Below are 21,654 nucleotides of genomic sequence, written 5' to 3'. Positions count from 1 at the left end.
GATAAATATACATTTGACTATGATACGTTTGATAACGCTGTTGTAAATTCTGAAGAATATCGCCCATGTTCACAAAAGAGATTAAAAGGCGCTGTGTCTTTAAGAGAAAGAACGCTAGGCACCAACTGTTACATGTAAATATATTCAGAATCCGGACAAGCGGGGCGTGCCAGCAGCCAATCACGGAGCGCGTCCAACCGCGGGAGATCCAAATTTCGCGGGACGTAATTTGGCGCTAAAATAGCACTCCTCTGTTGAACTGATGTCAAAGCAAATCTTCTCGGCCAGAGAGTGATTACAGACACACAGGGACGCTCACAATCGCCGGCTCGACGCAAAAAGAACAAGAGGAACATTCCCAAGATTTGTTTACCTCTGAAAGGTAGATTTATGAACCTGAATGACCGTGGTACATTTAATACATGTTTAATTGATTTACAGTTTATTAAGAAGTAATAGCCTCTGTCGTGCCACTAACAAAGGACACTAGGAGAGAGTTTTGTTTATTTCGGATGTTTATTTTTTGTAGTTTTCCTGGATAATTTATCTACAACTTCTAACAAGATATAAATATTCATTCTGACGGTTGATTCCTTCTACAGTAAATAGTCGACGCGATTTGAGTAATAAAAGAGTTTCTTTTGCGTCATTTTCGCGGGTTTTTGTGCATTTCGTGCGCAAAATGATGCGGATACCCAGAGGGATTTCTCCTTCTTCTGGAAGAGGCGCAGTATCTGGACTATCTTGCCCACAAAAGAAAATGTTCTCCGCGGTGAGGACGGATTTTTTAAACCCGGGACTCGCAAGCCCACTGATGAATTCGGTACCGACTGGATACTTAACTCAGATCGGGAACACGACAGCTGCAGAGCAGAGACCCAACTGTTTGTACGCGACCCCCCACGGGCCAGAGCCTACCGTGCGGACCTCTTCCGGGCGGTTACCGGTAAGCTTCTTTCCTTCCACCGCCACCACGGCTCTTGCTACTATGCAATGTATGCGCATTCTTGCTGTATTATGTCTTAGTACAATAACATATCATTTACTAAAACACTGCTACAGACACACTGTAGAATCTACGTTCTACAGAATGAACGCTTCCCGTTTCTGGTTTTGCCCAGAGGGTTTTATCAGTGACATCTCTGATGTACTGAAAATCTGTCAGTTCCTCATGAATGAATAAAACAGGCCGGTAACTGGAGAGGCTGACCACAACGCTGCATGTATATTTCAGTCATTACATTAGGACATACAGGACCTTTAGGAGAGTGTGGCAAGCCATTTGTTTCTTAAAACAAACTAGTCATCCTTTTCATCTCAAGTATTTAACATTTGAAATAGTACTCACTGTTTTGCTAATAGTGACTATGCAGATCATTGTCAGGGTAGTGACATTTAATTTTGGAAAGGAATGAAAAGGAGACAGGGGTAGAATTACAGTGTGTACAATGTCTTATGCTGTTGTGTAAAAACATGGCATTTGTTCTGATGAAACATCTTTCCGCAAAAAACATTTGAAAATAATATGAAAATTATCATTAAAATGACAAATTTAGACTTTATTCAGCTATTTCATAGGCTGTAAGACTAACAATCACAGCCTTATGTTAAAATACGTTCAATTCTATATGGCGTCTACTATGGCTATCAAAAAAAAAAAAAAAAAAAATTGAATTTCAAGTATTTTTTAAAAACATTGCATTCAAATTTTAGGTGTGCTTAAGGAAGCAGCCTTATCAGGGCGCACAAGATGCAAGGACGATGTAAGTGTTGCATTATAATGCTTTTGTTAGCCTATCCAGTTGAAGCCACTAGATGCGGTGCTGCTGCGTTGTTCATTAAAAATATTGTGGAAAAAGAGAGCATCAATGCAGAGAATTGGACTTACCACTGCACTCACATCTCGCACAAAAGAGCCACATGTTTAGAAAGCCATGTAAAATTAATGCAAGTTAAACATAAATCGAGACTTTATGGCAGGTTTTTTCCCCCATCCCACTGCATCTCATGTTTTTAAATGAAAAATGTACTCTGTGTGATTGGCTTTCCGCCCTTTGTATTAAACTTTGCATACATACATGATGCTATTTTGTTTATAGTTGTTGAAGCAACTTAATTATAATTAGTTTATAAACATTATTTTAAACATTATGCACTTTTTTTGACAGATATGGTTCGAATAAACGTGCATTAGTGCATATTTTTGCTCGATGCGCCCCCTTGTGGCCTCAGAAGAAAAGCCAAAAGCTTTCCTTCACCCTAACTGAAATTATGCATTTTAAATTTGAATATAATTTGAATTTTGATAATATTTAAGTACAAAATTTGAATTTAGTTTTTCAGCCATTTTGACAGCCCTAGCGTCTACCCTATGGTCTATGCTATGGTTACTGGTAACAAATCAAGAATTTTTCCCATTGAAATCTGTGGAAATCGTGAAAACTGGAATAGCTACTACTAACTAGCAACAAAAAAACTACTGGTACTGAATTAAATGGTTAGTTCACCCAAAAATGAAAATTAGCCCATAAATTACTCACCCTCGAGTCATCCTAGGTTCATCAGTCCAAAAGAAGTTAAATGAAAAGTGCCCATCCATAAAAAAGTGTCTCACATGGCTCCGGGGGGTGACCAAAGGCCTCCTGTAGCGAATCGATGCGTTTTTGTAAGAAAAATATCCATATTCAAAACATAATAATCACTTTAATGTACAGTAGCTTGAGCCAACAGTTGTACGCGGAAGCAGCTCCGGGAGGATGGCATATGAGGTAGGCATTGCACATGCGCCTGGAGCTGCTTCCGTTTACAGCAGTGAGCGCAAGCTAGATTAAATTGATTATTACGTTTTAAATATGGTTATTTTTCTTAGAAAAACGCACTGATTCTCTACAGGAGGACTTAGTTCACTCCCTGGAACCATGTGAGACACTTTTTATTAAGGATGGGTGCTTTTTATTTCACTTCTTTTGGACTGATGCACTGCAACACCCGCTGAGTGCCATTAAACAGCTTGAAAGATCAAAGACAATTTTTAATATAACTCTGACTGGATTCGTCTGAAAGAAGAATTAAGCTAATTTTTTGGTCTGTTATCAGTAGAAACCTGGACGATACAGGGAAAAGGACTTGTAGCGTTAAACTACTGGAACCAGAATTTAATATATAGTTGTTAGTGAAATTGAAAAAAAAAAGTTTCCCTATTGTACTACTTGCTGTTAAATAAAAATAAGTACTAGTGACATTTAAATATGTTTTTGTGTTTAGATAGTTTTGAATATTGTCATGGCTTGCCATAGGAGTTATTTCATGGGGGAGGTGGTAGAAATTGATAGATGGGGGAAGGGTGCTTTACAGCTTCTTAACCGGACATTATATTATACGGTTCATGCCTAATAGTAAAGTGGGGGAAGAGTCTTCAAAGTTAAATTCATCAAAATACGGGACCTTTTTATATTTAGCAATCTATAAACCATGCTATGAATGAATGCTTTGCCTTGTGTAATGCCGCATGATTAAATGACCCAGGTTCATTAGACTGATCCCCAAACTGGTTGTTCCTGAATTTTTTGTTTAAACTCCTAGATTCTACAGCTTTTTGATTATGTAGCTGCAGTTGTAATTATCACTCCCCTTTTTTCTGTGCAGTTGTACGCCTGTCTCACCATTCATCCTTGCATAAGCTTAGGGCTGTGACAGTGGCAGATTTTTAATGGACAAACTACCGCCGGTGGCGCGGTGTTGATATACATATATAGGTTAATTAATATTAATATTTTCAAATATATATATATAATATTTGAAACACAAATAATAATAATAAATGAGGCTCAATCATCCATTAACAAATGTACATGTTTATTTTAGCACTTCTGTCAGTAATTACACAGCCTGCAAAACACTAAAATAAATATCAAAGAAATAATACAGTTAAACAAGAAAGCCTAAAATAGTCTAAATAAGAAAGTTAAATACACCCTGTCTACCGGACGTGAGTGGCAAAATACTATAGAACTCATTATAATCAATCAGTGATGCTACACTGGATGCAGCAAATCATGGCAAATCCCCGACAGTAAACTGCCTCTGAGGTACTGACACGGAGTTCAGATGTTCTGTGTAGACACTAGACAAACCTGTTGCGACGTGGTGTCGTGTCCGGTGTAGACACCGTTCACTGAAAAAAACCTTGACCGTTTGGGAAGATGCACGCGCATTCAGCGGAGGCTCGCGAAGCGGAGACAGGCGAAAGTATAAATCCCGCTTTGAGCGGGCGCATTAACTCCTCGTCTGCACACACTCTATTTGAAATGGGAATCATTGCCACATTTCTTGTTCATTTATCGCTGTCTCGTTTGTATTGGCCAGTTTGGAGAAAGCCTCACCAAACATGACCAGCCAGGCGTTTGTGATCACGGGGACTTGAAAACACTTGTACAAACGCGGATGGGTGACATGAATGGAGATGTCTCCAGATCGGCGATGTATAATTTGGTTTCCCAACAAGGTCCATCGCTCAACACAAAATCAATTTGCTGAATGCATAAACTGTATTATAAAGAAAACGCTGTTTACAGCGTTTTAAGTAATTTGTAAATTACCATAGACTTATAGTCTAAATAAAACAATTTGCAAATATTACTGTTATTACAAGCTTGACCTGTTGTAAAATTCAAGAATGTCAAACTTATTGCTTTGAGAACTACCTCGATCAAACTTCTCGTTGTGTTGCTTGCTGCTTTCAGCTGATAAACAAAAGGAATGATCACAGACTCATGCTGCAGAATATGGGGCAGGGCTGATAACAGACAGGGCGTCTGCATGGGGGATTGATGCATATGCCTCTAACTCTGACATAGATTACAACAAAAGCCTGTCTCACAATGCTTTTCTGGGTTTGATGAAAGAATTGGTTCAAAATGGTTCATCTTATGTTAACAGATCAGATAGGCCTTGTCCTATTGCTTTTCCTGATTCCAGGAAATTAAAATGTTCCAAACAACTTCTTTAATGCCTTTCCTGCAAACAAAAAGTGTCTAGAGAAGCTCCACATGGCATTGTGAACAACTTCCAGTTTCCCTTGTTCAGTTTTTCACTCTTGTTCTCTGCCCCTTTTTCAGTTTGACATGAATGACACACCTGTTCACGTTTTCGTTCTCAGACCTTTGAACCTTTACTCTGAAAACTAAACTTGTGAATTAAATATAATGAATTCTGCTGAAACTGATAGTTCCCCTGAACCTGTTTCTTCAAAATGACAAAGTCAGTTTGAAATAATTTATCTCTATTTCCTATGCAAATGCACATTTCTGGTCTCACTGTGAATCGGTTATCAATGTTGCATGTTATTCCAGAGAACCAAAAAAAAAAAAAGTTTATCTTCATAATCATTAATGTAAAGGACTTTCCATTTTGCTGACATGCAAAACATTTCCATTTCATCACTATAGATAAATAACTAGAAGAATAAAGTGCAGTAAATGGTAAAATTGTTTGCTACAAATCAATGTGTTTATGGTTATGATGATAAAATATGATAACAAATACCGGTTTGTCAAGCAGCATCATTTTTGTACAGCTAAAATACCTGGAAGGTGCTGACACTGGATCCCTTGCACATTGCACAAGTTAAAAATGGCTGCACCTGTTCTAATGTTAAAAATAACATGAATACCATTTTTACAGTTGAATACCTAACTGTGTTAGTAAAATTAATGCCAAACCAAAAGCTTTTAGCTAATAATGATACTGTGGTCAGTAACTTAAATTTCAAATCTGGCTAGTCAAATGATCTCAAAGTTAATGTTTTCTGATTTAGATTAATCATTTGCTGTAGGAAAACCGACCTTCTAATATGTTGCTTAAATGGTAAAGACTGATAGTTGAGACTGTAAGTTTTCCCAGATCATATTTGCTTATTGTATGTCTGGTTAACATATAGATGTCAACATTCTCTTAATTTACCTATTTCACCCTCTGGGGCCTCCAGTAACCAGGTGTCGCATCAGCAAGGTGGGTGATGGGCCTCAAGCTGTTTAACTCTGATCGCTCTACATGGACCCATCTGGCCAAGTTTCACATTTCAAAGTATTGTCCCTTTATGCCCTTTCCTTATGACTTCTCCCTTTCTCCTTTACATGTGGCTCCTTTTCATTTTGACACATCAGAATACAACACCGACACAGAATGACCTTTCTTGTTCTTATATTTTGTGAGTAGGATGTATGTGTTTTTTCACATTTGGGAGTGGCACAGCTTCTCTCACATGTGTCTGTAGGCATACAGAAACCTGTTCTTTCCAGGCAGAATGGGATTGTTTAAAGATCTCTGATGATGATTACTTGGAAAGTTACACAATAACACATCTTAAGACCCTGATTCCTCACCTCCAACCAGTGAAAAACTCACAACTAGGCCATTTAGTGCGGGAGAAATCGGGGGAGGTGTGATCTCATTTGCAATACACTTAAAAGAATGAGGCTGTAAATATCTAACAAGAAATGAAGTGTTTATTGGAAAGGCTGAAGAATTTGAAAAGAGCCTCATTTAATAGGCAGAGATTAGTCTTTGTCATTAGTTGAATTTAATCATGTTAAATATCCAAGACTTTTATGGTACACACTGTATGAAAACCATATAAGATCACTGAATGAAAGCATTCTGTTCAAATTTCACAACTGGTGTTTTCCATAGAAATTGACTCATGAGGATTTTTTTGTGTGAAGACTTAACATTGTACTTCCCTCAAAGCCTCGTTTGCATTTGCACCAAATTACACTGCCATTCAAATGTTTGAAAGGAATTAATATTTTTATTCAACCTTTGTTTTCTTGACATGTCTTGAAATGTTTATTTCAGACCAAATTGGCATATTAGAATTATTTCCGATAAATCATGTGACACTGAAGACTGGAGTAATGTCTGCTGAAAGTTTAGCTTTGCTATCGCAAGAATAAGTTGCATTTTAATAAATATTAAAATAGAAAAGTTATTCTAAATTGTAATATTACCAAAAAATTACCAACCCTCAAATGTTTAAAAAGTAGTGTAAATATGCTGTGTATGAACAAAGAAAAAATAAGTAGGGTTTTTTATGATGAAATATCCTCTAGAATTTATTGAAAATGATCAGGTTTTGTGTAACTCTTGTTGAAATATCTTTCAGTTAGGGATATGCCGGTATCAAATTTTCCTGTTGCGATTAATTGATAATGCTTTTGTCACGGTATACGGTATTATCACGGTATTGAAATTTAGTTTCAAAAAAGTGGTCATAATACAGCATAACAGGTTAAATAACTTTTTTCTTATAACAAAAATAACTGAACATTTAAATACAATAAAGCAATACAGAAAAAAATATATAAAGTTAAAAGTTTTACACATTAAAGTGCAAAATAACTATAAAAACCAATAGGTATCACTTTACAATAAGACCTCGTTAGTTAACCTTAGTTAATGCATTAACATTCAAGGCAAGGCAAGGCAAGGCAAGATTATTTATATAGCACATTTTGTACACAATTGTAATTCAAAGTGCTTTACATAAAATAAAGTAAAAAAAAATCATGAAGAAAAATAACCTCAAAAATAAAACAAGCGATTTAAGAACTTTGAAAATGATTTAAAAACTGACTTAAAAAATTTAAGACAGTTTAAAAATAGAAAATGATTTTACATAAAATATAGTGCAATACATAAAATATAGTGTAATCAGTTTGGACATTGCATAGTGCTCATTCAATAAATGCACAGCTAAACAATGAGCAATAGCTACATTTGCTACAGAAGTTATTAATCTTTGTTAAAAAATACAAGTCTTAGTTCATGTTAGCTCATTAAATAGCACAGTTGCAACTTTCAATTTTAACAATGTGTTATTAAATATTGGAATACATAAGATTAATGAATGTTCAGAAGAATTTTTCATTGGCAGTTTGTTAACTAAAGAAGCCCTAATGTAAAGTGTGAATGAACAATTAAGAATCAAAACACTTTCAAACAATATCTAGGGCATGTTGTAGTCCAGATTAAAAAAAAAGTTTGAAAAAATAGCCTATTAAGTCTAAATATGAAAGTATTTGGCTCTGTGATAAACACCATAGCAAATCCACAAATCTGAATGGCTACTTAAAATTATTTAAAAAATGGTTTAGAAAGTAGCAGCTGCTTTATTTATGGGGTTTACAGGGTAAGGGCTGCATTTTAGCGCCATCTGCTGTAAGAGAGTGAATGTGCTTTCATTCAGCGCGTCTCTCAGTGTTCCTCCATGTGCTTCTCTTACGTGCTTGTTTACATCAGAGCACATGCTTCTTTCAAGCAGCATACAGCGGTGTTGTGCATTTTGAGCAGTTGATGGGAAAAATATTCTTAAAATGCATCCCAAATTCTGAATAATTTGTAATATATAATTATTCACGGTATTTAGAAGTGCCCACGATAACAATATCGTGCATATTCATTACTGCGATATATCGCATTACCGAATACCGGCACAAGTCTACTTTCAGTAAAACATTGGCTGCTATGTGTCATGGCAGTGCTGAGTATTTCATAGGGTCTCACCATGATCTCTATAGTCACTTGATCCCAAACTCTTGTGTCTCTCTTTATTCTTGAGTGAGAAGAGAAATGGTGCACATCTTGAATGTCTTTTCTGGTTATTTAAGTCACATTTTAACAATAATGAGTGGGGTGTAAGAGACATCAACCAATATTGTTTTTATGATTTGATACTGATAACTAATAATATTTTGTGTCTGATAGTAAAAGCTGATATTAAGAACAAGTGTCTAATGCTTTTTTTTATTTGATGCTGCGATAACTAAAAATAATCATTATGAATTTTTCAATCATAATGTTATGTATCTTAACCTGTTGCAAAGATTCTGTACAGCTGCTGATTGTTGCTGTGTACACGTCACAATTTTTAATTAAATTAATTTAATTAGATTTAATCTCAACAAAAATTCATATCATACCATATATACACACACACATACTTTTTGCCTAAACATGGTTGTTTTTGCTAACCTGTACAGCCACTGCTGGGTATGATGTTAGCTTACTCAGCGGATTTACATATTTTTAGGAAACTCCTGAGCCTGGAGCGGTTCCGCCATTTTCTGGTGTAAATCTGTTTATTAGCAAACTGGTGTAGATATTAGTAGTTAAAGTTTGGATTTCAGTAGGTGAAGCTGCTCCCAGATCAGTGCTTTAGAAGTGAATGATTCAGCTTCCACCCCATATGCTTTGAGCCAGCATTTCTCACTTCTCATTTCCCACCTACACAGGAAATAGGCAGAACCAACCAACAATTTCTTACAGACATGAGATGCTGCTGTTCTGAGAAACCAAACCACACAAAGGCCCCCTTCTCTTTGTTCATCTGCTGTGCTAAAGCATGGTAACAGCTGACGCTAACACAGATTTGATGATAATTCAACAACGTTCCCTCATAGTCTTGAGGGAGTCCACAAGCCTTTGCTTTAAACATCTAGTGGTGGCTCCAAAAAAACTCTTAGTTGACACTTGTTGTTTTTTAAACCTTTTTGGCAAGGATCCCAAATTATTTATTCCTGTAAGGGATATTCTTTCATATAATATAATATAATATAAATTCAGCTACACATTTTCATGTACCAAGATTTAGTTATACTATATAAAAATTAAAGAAGAATTGTAAACCTAAGTAATGGACTTGTGTTGTCATAGCACCAATGCAGAAATTATTAAATATTTTGAAAATATAAAAAAAAAATATAATTTGTTTAAAATGCTTAATTAAAGGGTAATGGCTACAATCAGTAAAGATTCTCCTTTTTTTTTTTTTTTTTTTTTTTTTCAAATTTTATTTGGCAGACCTCACATAAGTCTTGCGTCTCTAATAAAGGTTGCATAATAAAACAAATAGGTCAAGGGGAAGACAATGTCGTAAGAGTCATTGGAAAAGGCGGTTTGGGGGGGGGGGCGGAAGGGGAAACCGAAAAAACGGAAAGATTATGCTCCTCCTCTCCCCCAACCACCTGCTCAGGGGCTCCAGATGTCAGTGACAGGTGTAGATGTCGTTCAGGTCAGGACAATGCAAGCATTTTTGCAGATGCTTGTGCAAACAGGATAAGTGAACTGTTCTCAGCACATGCCCTGAGTCTGTTACAGAAGTATTCTGTTTTGAGTGAATTGCAGTCCTGAAGGCCACTGGAAATCAAACAGGCATATGTGGGTGCAGATTTCCATGTCAGTTGGCTTTTTAAACCAGTTTTTTGTGGAGCTGGGTTGCTGAAAGCAGCCTATCTGCTCACTGTGGAATGCTAAATATTCCAGAAATGTGTAAACGTTGAGGTCATGCACTCCTTAAAGGTTTTAATGGTAAAAAGGTTGAATATTAATTCAGACTTCAGGCCCTCAAATTTGACTCACATTGCATTAACAAGAAGATTACACTGTCAGGTTCTCAGTTAATATGGTTCCGTGTTTTTTAGACCCTGTTTAAAATGTGATTTGGTATCCATTTGCAGTGATTTAGAGCCTGTACACACAGAGACACGTTTAGCTGTATACATACAATTTTGTATCGTATCAGCATTTTGTCTTGACGGATCCAGCATTTTGGGAGCCTGAAACTGCTATTTTTTTTTTTTTTTTTTTTTTTACTGGGTCCTAGAGTGGATAAATATGAAAATGACACCCTTGTGTTTTCATGTGTACAGCCAATCTATATATTTTGTGAAGCGCTGATGTCATCACCCCATGTATCGAGAACAACAGCAACAATGGCGGATGGTTGTGTTGGGTTTGTATATAGCATGCAAGGTTTATGTGCATGCTCCAAGTCCTCTTCTCTGTTTTTAATGTTTCTCTGTGGCAGAATTACAGCGACACATACTGGTCTGGCATGTATACTACACTGTTTTGATTCCGTTTCGTGTGTATGCAGATTTTTCTTGAGATGGCGATGTGTTTATGGATTTTTTTTTTTTTATTTATTTTTTTTTTTTAGAACGAGAAAAAAAAAAGATTGAATAGGGAAAGCTCGGGCATCATGTGGATGTGGCCTTAATCATACATGGACAGTGTTAAATGGTCAGATGCTTTGACCTGATCAATCAAGTCAAAGCTAGTTGAAAACGTGATCACTTCCTGTTTATAATGTAAACTCTAATGCGTCCTGAGGTGTAGACTGTGGGCTCCCTACTCGCCTGTCAATTAAATTGAAAGTCGGCATGAAATGGAAATTCTTAACACATTATTGATCTTGTTGTCAGCAAAAAGAAACGTATGCATGGATGATACTCTCACTTTTATTTTTCTCCAAACATTTAAATTGTTTAAACCCCACACCTTTCTTACAATCGACTAATATGAGTAGTTGTTGAGGTGACCATTCTCAAGGAAAAAAGGACAGAGACGGATTTACAGTGGCAGTGTATATTCAGCCACTTTAGAAAAGAGGAGTAATTGTTCTTGAACAATGCAATTCCGAATACACTTTCACTCAAGTGTGTCTCGCTGTCTGAGCTTTTCAACACACTCCTTCCTATCTGAACAAATGTGGTTTATCTGAAAAATCATGCAACATTCATAGAAACCAAGAGCACAATGCTAAACTTGGAGCTATGTTCATTCAAATAGTTTGGTGTAACTGCATCTTCTACAGGCAGTTTAAGGCAGACATAATTATAAATCTCTCGTCTTTCTGTCCCAGGCCAAGAGGAGACTAGATCTGGAAGAGCCACTTTACTTCCCAGAATTCCGCACACCAAAAGGGAAAGGAAACTCTGCATATGCAAGGGCACCAAGCCCCAAAAGTGAGTACAACAGAATGTTCTGCAACAAATGTCAATGCAGTCACTGTTAGAGAAAACTGGACCTTTTGTTTAAGACCACCGTTTCCATATGATGAGTGAAGGGTGGAAGTTCATACCAGTTTTAAGGCATCTGATAATGGTTTGAAAAGCAAACACACCTGCCCAAGGATCTCTTGCTCTTCTGATAGGAACTTCAGCTGGTAATATTCAAACTTTTATTAAAAGAATGCCTCTTTTGTATCTTTCTCTCTCTCTCTCTAGCTCCCAAGTCTCCAGGTGAGCGCACCCGTTATGACACTTCACTTGGCCTGCTGACTAAAAAATTTGTGGGCTTGCTGAGCGAGTCGGCGGACGGGGTTCTGGATCTCAACTGGGCCACAGAAGTTCTGGAGGTTCAGAAGAGACGCATCTATGACATCACAAACGTTTTAGAGGGTGTGCAACTCATCCGCAAGAAATCCAAAAACAACATCCAGTGGCTGTGAGTTTGTTAAATCGGATGTTCTGTAAACCAGAGTGCTAAATGCTCATTTTTGAGTCACATCTGAAATGCATGACATGAAGATGCTGTTGTAGTCCATTCTAAATGTTCCCCTTTTCATGTTTGACAACTTCTTAACTTGTGGTTTTCCCACACGTTAATCTGAATGAATGGAGCTTCTGTTTTACTTTAGGAAATATATATATATATATATATATATATATATATATATATATATATATATATATATATATAATATATATATAAAATAAAACATAGGTGTTTTCTTCACTTTGAGGCCTCATGGTATCAAAACTGGCATATTGTGGTCCTTGTAAATAAATAAAAAAAAAATATATATATATAATACATATATATATGCACACATATACATTCTTATTTTGTGTTATTAATTATGATGGTTTCAAATACGTTCCCTGTGCTCTAGGGTCAGTGGTGTGTTTGAGGGCTCATCTAGCAATTCAGAAAAGACGAGCACTCTCAAGAAAGAGCTTTCTGAGCTGGACAGGCAGGAGAAAGCTCTGGATGACCTCATTCAGTCCAGCTCAACACGGCTACGTGAACTGACAGAGAACAAGGACAACCAAAGATATCCTTTTATTGTGTGCATGTTTGTACTCTGAAGAACTGAGGAGTGGTTTGTCTCCTTCACTTTTGTGAGCTTGCTCAGACATGCTGTTTTAACAGCTTGTGTCCCTGCAGCCAAACACTCACATGGCACAGACATCCATGTTACAGTTATCTTAATTACGAGTCTTTCATTTCAAATGAAATAAAGTTACCATGTATTTGAACTCTCAGTTATTTTAAATGCTGTATTAGATGCCAAAGCTGTTTGTCCTTAACTGAAGCTCACATTAGGATATGTGACATATCAGGACATTCGTACCATAAGCAGCTTGAAAGATCAAACTGTGATTGCTGTGAAAGCACCATCTGAAACCAAACTGGAAGTTCCAGAAGCATCTGAGGTTAGTATTTGTCATTAGTTCAAACTTCTCTAAGCTTGTTTATGCAGGCTGGTGTTGATCAAGCTTGTGGACCATGCTAATCCAAACTGATCAACTAGCATTGCTTTTCTGGAGCTAGTTGACCAAGGAAATCTTGCTAGTCAAGCTAGTTAAGAATCCTGGTGGGACACAAGCATGCAATACAACATATGCTGCTCTTTTCAGCATTTTATTTATCTGTAATATTAATTCTAACCCAAACTGAGTAATTTAATATTTAATTAAACATAAAAGTCTTACAGTAACATTTAAAATGTTTAAGAATTTTGAGCTGTTAAATAAGTATATGATTTATTCAGATCATTTTTTGTCTTGTCTTTCCTCATAGTTTAATTTGCTGTCCTGTAGTTATTAAAAACAGGATATTATACAAAACGTGGTCTTTTTTTTTTCATTAGGGCTTGCTGCAGATTTACTTGAAAAGCAAGAATGGCCCAATTGAGGTGTACTTGTGTCCTGATGAATGTTTGGAGGACGCTAGTCCCGTCAAGAATACCACACCCAGAAAAGATTACCCACAAACCCCCAGTGCCACCACACCCTCTGTCTTCCCACCTGCCAAACCCCAGCCAGTTGAAGGTGAGACAATTCCCAGGAGCTTACTACTACTTAACGCATTCAAAGCAAGCTAAAAGTGTTGAAAAGTTTTTTTTGGAGCCACTAACAAAAGTTTACATTTTAAATGCTTCAGCTGAATAAGTGCTAGTGGTAACATCAGCTCTATCCTAATCTTATGATTACCAAAGCCATCTATTCATTATCAAATGACAGACTAACAGCATCTATCTTTTTTTTTGTACAGGTTTGTCATCAAAGCCTCAGCCATCGATGACTACTAGCAACTCCCTGCTCGATGTGGAGGGGATCCTGGATCTTCCTCCCAGCCTTCTCCAGATCACCGAAGACCAGCTGCCTGGGATGGCATTCACATCTGACACTTCTGGGCCTTTTGTTAACTTTTCTCCTCGGCTCAGCCACGACGACTACCTCTGGGGTCTGGAGGATGGAGAAGGCGTATCTGACTTATTTGACGCATACGATCTGGGAGATCTGCTTAAGACATGAGTTATCCAATGTGATGAAACAGTGATTGATGATGAGAGAGTTCAGTTATTCGGTAATTAGTTTAATTCAGACATTGATCCTCTGAAGTTTTACAACACTCCTTCACATAATGACAGATTGAAGTTTGTATAAAATGCACTACTGAATTGGCTGAATCAGTTCTGTTCCTGATAAAGACAGTAGATTTAGGATGGGACCGTGTCTTAATGTTTTAACAACTATAGCGATTAGAATCTGACAATATTTTGTCAACAAGCGCCCTCTAGAGGAGATCCATGTGTAAGGTTTAGTACACTATGAAGCCATACTTTATTTCTGTCAGCCATATTACCTGAAGTAAGGTATTTTTGCTTAGTTGAGATTTTTGACAAAAAAAAAAAATGAATTTTCATTCAGACTTTAATTATTTAAATTTTAAGTTAAATGTTTGCCAATTGGCAATGTTTTTGTTCATTATTACTTGAATATTGATGATAAAATCAGGCCTATGTATTTGCCTTTTTTAGATATGAGGTAGAATTTACTGTTTATTAGTAATTCTTGGATGAGATGTATGGAACTCAGGTAATTTTAAAGCTTTAATTATTGTAGTACCACCAAACATTGCCAGTAGAGGGCTGTGTGACCATTTTTAGCTGTAGGCAAACAAAGGTGCTTCTGCACAAATGTAGAGAAGTGAATTGTTATAGAGTAAAGATTTGAGAGTGTGTATGGGAGGCATCTTCATAACCAGAAGCAGCTGAACCAAAAATCTGAAAATCTCTTCTAAAACAGTCATTCAGATCCTTTCAGTCTGGAAAAAGTGCTCAGATTTTTAAGAAATAGGTGCTTGTCTGTTCATTCTACCTCCATCTTTTAGTTTTAGAAACCATGAGGTAATACCTTGATCTTGTTAAAGTGGCCTTTCCTTTGGCACTGAATAATGATTTTGTAGGCTCAAGAAACAAGGTTTTTACTGCTCACACATCAGTTATTGAGAAACCTCAGGGAATGTCCAGATTTGGCAGCTGATTTTTTTTTTTTTTTTTTTTTTTTTAACATTTCCAAATGATTCATTCAAAGTGATAAATTGGTGTGTTTTTTTCCTAGTCTGTTTGATGTCTTCTCTCAATTTTCCTCAAATTACGGTAATGGAGTTCTCAGGGATGACTACTTCACTCGGAATAGTTTACAGACTTTTAATGGGGTCTGGCAGAAAACCTTTGATACTGTTTGAACACTGAACTGCTGGGAATACAAAGTGGACTTTGTTTCCAGGGTGTTTTTTTTTTTTTTTTTTTTTTTTCTATTTGGAGTTAGGATTCCTGTCCCACCTGAATGGTAGGTTTTCTAGCTGCAGAGACAAAGCAGAATTGAACTGTTTTGATCTGGAGTGTCTAGAAATACACTTACTGAAAACACCCATCTTAAATGCAGAGCACATATGGGATGGGATTCAGAATGGAAAAGCTTGATTTCCCACACCCAGTTCTGCAGTGAAAATAATTCTTCTGAAGCAAACATTTCTTAGTCAGACTAAACAACAAAATGTTGCATTTAGTAGTATTCTGGAAACCTGATAAGGTTGATTCAGCATGTTAAGGGGTTGGGATGGGTTTAAGAGCATTTGTTAATTTTAATAATTGATTAATTTAAACATACCTTTTGATGTGTGTACAAAAGTTTTACCTGGGGTTTGATTCATGCAACTGTCCCACATGCGGACAACTGTCCTGTCCTAACAAACTTGAAAAATGTGTCTATATATGCATGAGTGTGCTGAAGTGTGTATTAATTTTTGGCAGTTTTGTGCATTTTGATTGTAGTTTATAGTTGTTTTTTTCTCATTGTTTGGGATGTTTTAAAATAAGCATTATGTTTTTAAATTGTACATATTAATAATTTTGTATTTATATAGGTTTTGTATTTGAAGGAAATTGGAAATTGTCTCAGGATGTGTCATTTTTATAGACCGTCTGTTTAACAGTCAGCACTTAATATTTGATATTGTGGTTAAATTAATAAAGCCCTGATGCTCAAAGTTGTATTTTTGTGTGCATCGCATTTTTTGTTAAAAGTTAAAGTTTTGTGCTTGTATTGTATAAACAGACTCCCACATGGATGTATGCAGGTGCAGTAACAATAATTTTGTTTAAATATATATTTTCCTGTATTTACCTTTTTTATATTAATGATAAATGATTTTTGTGCTTGCACTTGTGCTTAAATGTTGACCTGTTTTAGTGAGGCTTAAAAAAATCTAGCTTATCTAAAATAAGTGAGTTAAACCATTCCTAGTCAAAGAATAGTGACTTGACCAGACAGATTATATCACAAAAAAAGTTTTTAAATCTAATTTACAGTAAAAACAACTACAATTTATTAGGCATATCTAATATTATATTTGACTTCACTTCTCATAGACATTGTACTATTGTGGTTATTGAGGTGAATATTGGTTTATGGGGCAGACCTATGTATAATTTTAATAAAATTCATGTGACATGAAAAAAGTCATGCACAACAACTTAAAATAGAAAACTAGTCTGCATCAAACAGGTTTGCACACAAGCATGACAGAAGAGTTTCCAGAGGAGGATTTTGGATTGCCCCAGACAGACTGTCACACACTCACAGAAAATGCATTTATAATCATAAAGTAACAGTAACCGTGTATACCAGTCTGTCATTAAATACAAGAATTGCTTCTAAGCTGGTTTATAAACACTGCTGACTTTAAGGGAGGATCTAAGTCTTATTTTATGACTGGGTTGTAATTCTTTGTAGGGAGTGCTACAGTTGTTTTCATGTCTTCTTCATGTTTCTGTTGCACAGTTAGTGTTTCTAGTCCCACTCTAGTTATGTGTAGAATTTCTCAATCTTCCCTGTAAGATATATTTGCTACCTTCTCTCTTTTGCAGTGTTTTACCATAAATGTGGCCTCCCTGGCCTGACAAGATGGGATAAATTATCCTTCTCCTGTTCTAGACTCAACAGATCTTGGCAGTGTGGATGGATGGGAGGAGCTGTCTGCTGGGAATCCTTCTGGTCTGAGCTGTAACCTTTCCTGGAACACACCTCAATTTTTGTTCAGCAGCCACAGATTCCGAACCCTTCCAAATCCAGCCTCCAGATGCATGCAACTGGCTGATGTCGAAGAAACATAGCAATAGGGGAAGGACAAAAGCCAGTAAGTAGGAACATGCAGCACATTGTGGCCACAGGAATCTTAAAATATGGTAAGGTGGAGAAGATGAGAAAGAGAGGGATAAATGAAAAGCTAGTTCAAAGGCAGACTAGAGCTCACCTGGAAACAAGAACTTGCTGTTAAAGTTTTCACAAATGGCTTTTTCAAACTTCTGCCTCATACATCCTTTCTCTCTCTTTCACCCACTTTCCTTTTTCTCTTCCTTCAGAGTGACGTCCACCCAGTTAAATGCAACGTTTCTGCTAAGACTCACAAAGCAGCCACACAGAGGGCCACAGCCAGGGGAGAAAGAAAGTATTGTTTGGCCACAAATCCACCATTATATCAACAATAACTCATGAAGCCAATACAGAATACTGTGTGTGTGTGTGTGTGTGTGTGTGTGTGTGTGTGTGTGTGTGTGTGTGTGTGTGTGTGTGTGTGTGTGTGTGTGTGTGTGTGTGTGTGTGTGTGTGTGTATGTGTGTGTGTGAGAGAGAGAGAGAGACAGAGAGAGAGGAAATGCATTGTGTTGGGGGATGGGGTGTGCTTTGGAGAAATTAAGGTCACCAAACCAAGTTAACTCGGTTTTATTTGGGTTTAGTTATTTGCTTGTTTGAACCAAGTTTGACCCAGAGGTAATTTTACAGTTTAGATATGAAGACAAAGACACATGTGTTTAACTTATTTGATGATAGAGTTTTACTTTTGATTTTGACTCAGTCCTTACACAAATGCACAGTGCAGGAATGTTGTTTTCATGCACACAAAGTCTAATGTGACAAGCCTTATGACTTTCTCTTCATGAAAATCTTTTCATGATTTTATTTGCAACTATGAGGAACAAAATGCTAATCGAAAGGTGGTCTAATTTATTTATTCAAGCTAATAATCTAATTATACACCATAAAATACTTGCGCATACCTAGAGGGATAAAGTCAAAGCTAATACCTGTCCAGCACATACAGTACATCAAATGTAATAGTATACTGTATTGTTAAAGGATAAGGTAAGGTGTGCAGCTTTTCAAAGGACACGGGAAGAACCGGCAAAACACTATGATATCTACAGACAGTTCTCAATATTTGTCTTATACAAATTCTGTTATTCAGAACACTGTGGAATATAAGATCAAAAGCACTATGAGTTTCCGTTGCTCTGAAGCAACAAAGCAGCACTATTCAATCTGCCTTTTCAAAAATACAGGCTGCACATGAAAAGGTGCCAATTGTGTAAGTGAAGCAAACTACTTTTTTTTTTTTTTTAATCAGGGGTGGGTTTCATTTAAACTTTAGACTGAAACAGATGAAGCATGTTCATTCATGTACATGAAGTGTGTTTAAGGAAATGGGTTATCTGCACTGACACTTGAATAAAGAGGGAAAGTGCATTCACAGTCCTTTTCAGTTAGCACCATGCCCCATTGATCCATTGAAGGCCTGCATATGTGCACAATCCACTGATTTTTGATTTTTGATCTGTCTACATTAAATTACAAAAAGAAACAAAACAAGACAAAAGACAAGAATCTACATGAAGGAAAGCAAAAGTGAGGAACCCCTGTGCAAGTGTGCTTATTGGATTGAATGTGCACTTGTGGGGTACTTCAAATCTTAAAGGTATATTTAAAAAAAAAACTGTACTTGAAGATAATATAATATTAATATTAGTAAGTACACTTCTTTGACCATAATATTTCAAAAGCAAAAAACAAAACAACAACAAAAAAAAACTATGTGAAATTACACAGAAAAAGCAGTTCAAATATTTGCGTTTAATATAGATTTTTTTTTAAGTAGCCAAATATTAAAAATAATAATAATAATAGTAATAATTCAGGGAAGCACTGGATGATTAAAACCATCCGTTTTTAAAACAAACAAAAACAACAACTTAAAGTCTTTCTTTGACACCTTCATGTTAAATAACACAAATCATATTAAAATTGTTTTGTATTTGTTAAGCTACTTGTTGTTTTGAATTAAAATGTTTAAAATGAATTGACTGTTGGGGTGGTGATGAGAGTGGATTAATAATTGTTTTAACATAAATTCATACACAAAATTTTAAATAGCCTAGGCTACATGTTTTCATTTGGAATTACCAACCCAGCTACCTTGTAATTGACATTGATTTTATGGATAAGTTGTTATTTCAAAACCACTTTCATTTTTAGATGACAAATATTAGGAATATTGGAAAACACACTGATAATACAGAAGTTTAAACAAAATTGTATGTTTTCGTACTGACCTCCCATTTTACTAAGAAAGGCAATGTCGGCCTATTCAAATGACTTCATCAGTAGGGTTACAATATTAATAATAATTAAAGCTACAAGCAGCTTTGAAAGGGCCCTTGCACCCGGAGCCACCTCTACAGGGTAGGGGGAGACTGCAGACCTGGAGCAGGCAAATCTATGGCCCGGTTGTTCCTCATGCGTCCAGTAGGGGGAGGCTCTACAGTGAGCTCTTCAGAACAGACCAAATCAGGAAGCGACACGAAATAAAGAGGTATGTTGAATAATCGCTAAAGTTCTATCCGGTGGTCTTAGGAAAACAGTGAACAATGGGCATTATGTATATTTACAGTGGTAAATATAAGAGGAATATGTCACAACTTCCTGCTGCCAGCTGGTGGCGCTATGACTATATAACTGAATATTGGCATGTGGATGTCTTCAGGCCAGGACTTTTATCAAACGTGAAGTTTGGTGCAGATTGAGCAGGGTATGTTTGAGTTGGTGTAAAACATGACATCCTGTTGCCAACAGGTGGCGCTATGATTATAACTGAATATTGGCCTTTATGTGTTCAGGCCAGGACTCGAGAAGGGTATAACTGCAGCCTGGAGATCTCCAAATGGGGGCGGGGAACTCCAAAACGGGGTGGGAGCTCCAAAATAGGGCGTGGCTTCCTCCCATTGACAGACAGGCACATGACACGCAAGCGCAATTTTTCCCCCCAATCAACTTAAGTGCAAACGCCGCCCCATAACTGATTCTAAAGATTTTATTAGTTGTGTTAATTAAAGTGTTGTTTCCTACACTATGCGATATGAGATCATTCCATAACTCCCCAACTGGACCTCGCCGGACAATGGCACCTTTTTAGTTACACCCAGCGTCACTACCCCTTTCTACCCTGCAAATTTCGAGCCCCAGGATGCCCCCGTTGCTGACAAAAAAGCATTAGAGCTGCGCTGGGACGGCTCGCCTCGGAGTGACCGTTTATATCATTAAGCAGAGGTCAAACAGTGACCTTCACGTTTGGGGATGCTCTCACAGAGAATAGAATTTAATATAGCATAGGTTTTTTAAAATAAAATCCTAGTCCAATGACCTTAGAGATTTTATTTTGAAATGTAAGTCACTGGCTGGAAGCACAAGCTTTGGTGAAAGCTCTGCACAGAGACCCAACCCCATTTTGGAGGTTCTCGCCAATTTTGGAGTTCACGCCCCTTTTGGGGCAGATTTGTATGAAAAGTAAAATGAACTAGAGAACAATGTTTAATTTACACCCTTTAGCGAAAAACTTTATTTTAACATGTAAGGGCTTTTAGACTAAACAAATATGGCTGGAGCCAATCTAGCCAATGGTGAAAGGTATACCGAATTTACAACATTAAACCTAACTTCAAACACAACCCCATTTTCAATTCTCTGAAAAATTATACATGTGTATACCGAATTTCGTACATGTAACGTTACGTGAAACATAGCGGGAGGGGCACTTCGTTGAAAGAGTATAGGTGGCGCTATCGAGCCATTTTGTCACCCATTTTCACCACTTCTGGCGTGTGTGCAAGTTTCATGACTTTTCGAGCATGTTTAGGCTCTCAGAAATGCGATTCATTCTGGAGAATAATAATAATAGGCTAATAATAATAGCCTAATAATAATAATAATAATAATAAATAATAATAAATGGAGAAATTCTAAAAGGGTCCTCGCACCCTAATAATAAAAAGACTCTATGAGTCATTTCAAAAGGTATAATATTTCACTCTCGAAGAAAAAATGGATTCCTGTTTCATTCTAACAGCTAAAAAAAAAGAAAGAAATAAATCTGAAGACTTCCAGTCTTTCACCGCGCGCTCTTTTTTAAT

At 36.7% G+C, this 21,654-nt stretch overlaps 1 protein-coding gene across 1 annotated transcript; it reads left to right on the top strand.

Moving 5' to 3' along the window:
• The first annotated feature begins 257 nt into the window (after positions 1-257).
• Positions 258-16,405, top strand: LOC109108107 (transcription factor E2F2-like). The gene is made up of 7 exons (XM_042774139.1): positions 258-946; positions 11,702-11,804; positions 12,066-12,285; positions 12,734-12,895; positions 13,163-13,277; positions 13,715-13,895; positions 14,119-16,405. The coding sequence occupies exons 1-7, from the start codon at positions 683-685 to the stop codon at positions 14,379-14,381; spliced, it is 1,308 nt and encodes a 435-aa protein (XP_042630073.1). The 5' UTR covers positions 258-682; the 3' UTR covers positions 14,382-16,405.
• Positions 16,406-21,654: the final 5,249 nt, after the last annotated feature.

This window comes from Cyprinus carpio, chromosome A17, assembly GCF_018340385.1.
Source record: "Cyprinus carpio isolate SPL01 chromosome A17, ASM1834038v1, whole genome shotgun sequence".
Classification (NCBI taxonomy): Eukaryota; Metazoa; Chordata; class Actinopteri; order Cypriniformes; family Cyprinidae; genus Cyprinus; species Cyprinus carpio.
Note: the sequence above shows the minus strand (reverse complement) of the source record. Positions and strands in the feature narration are given on the sequence as shown.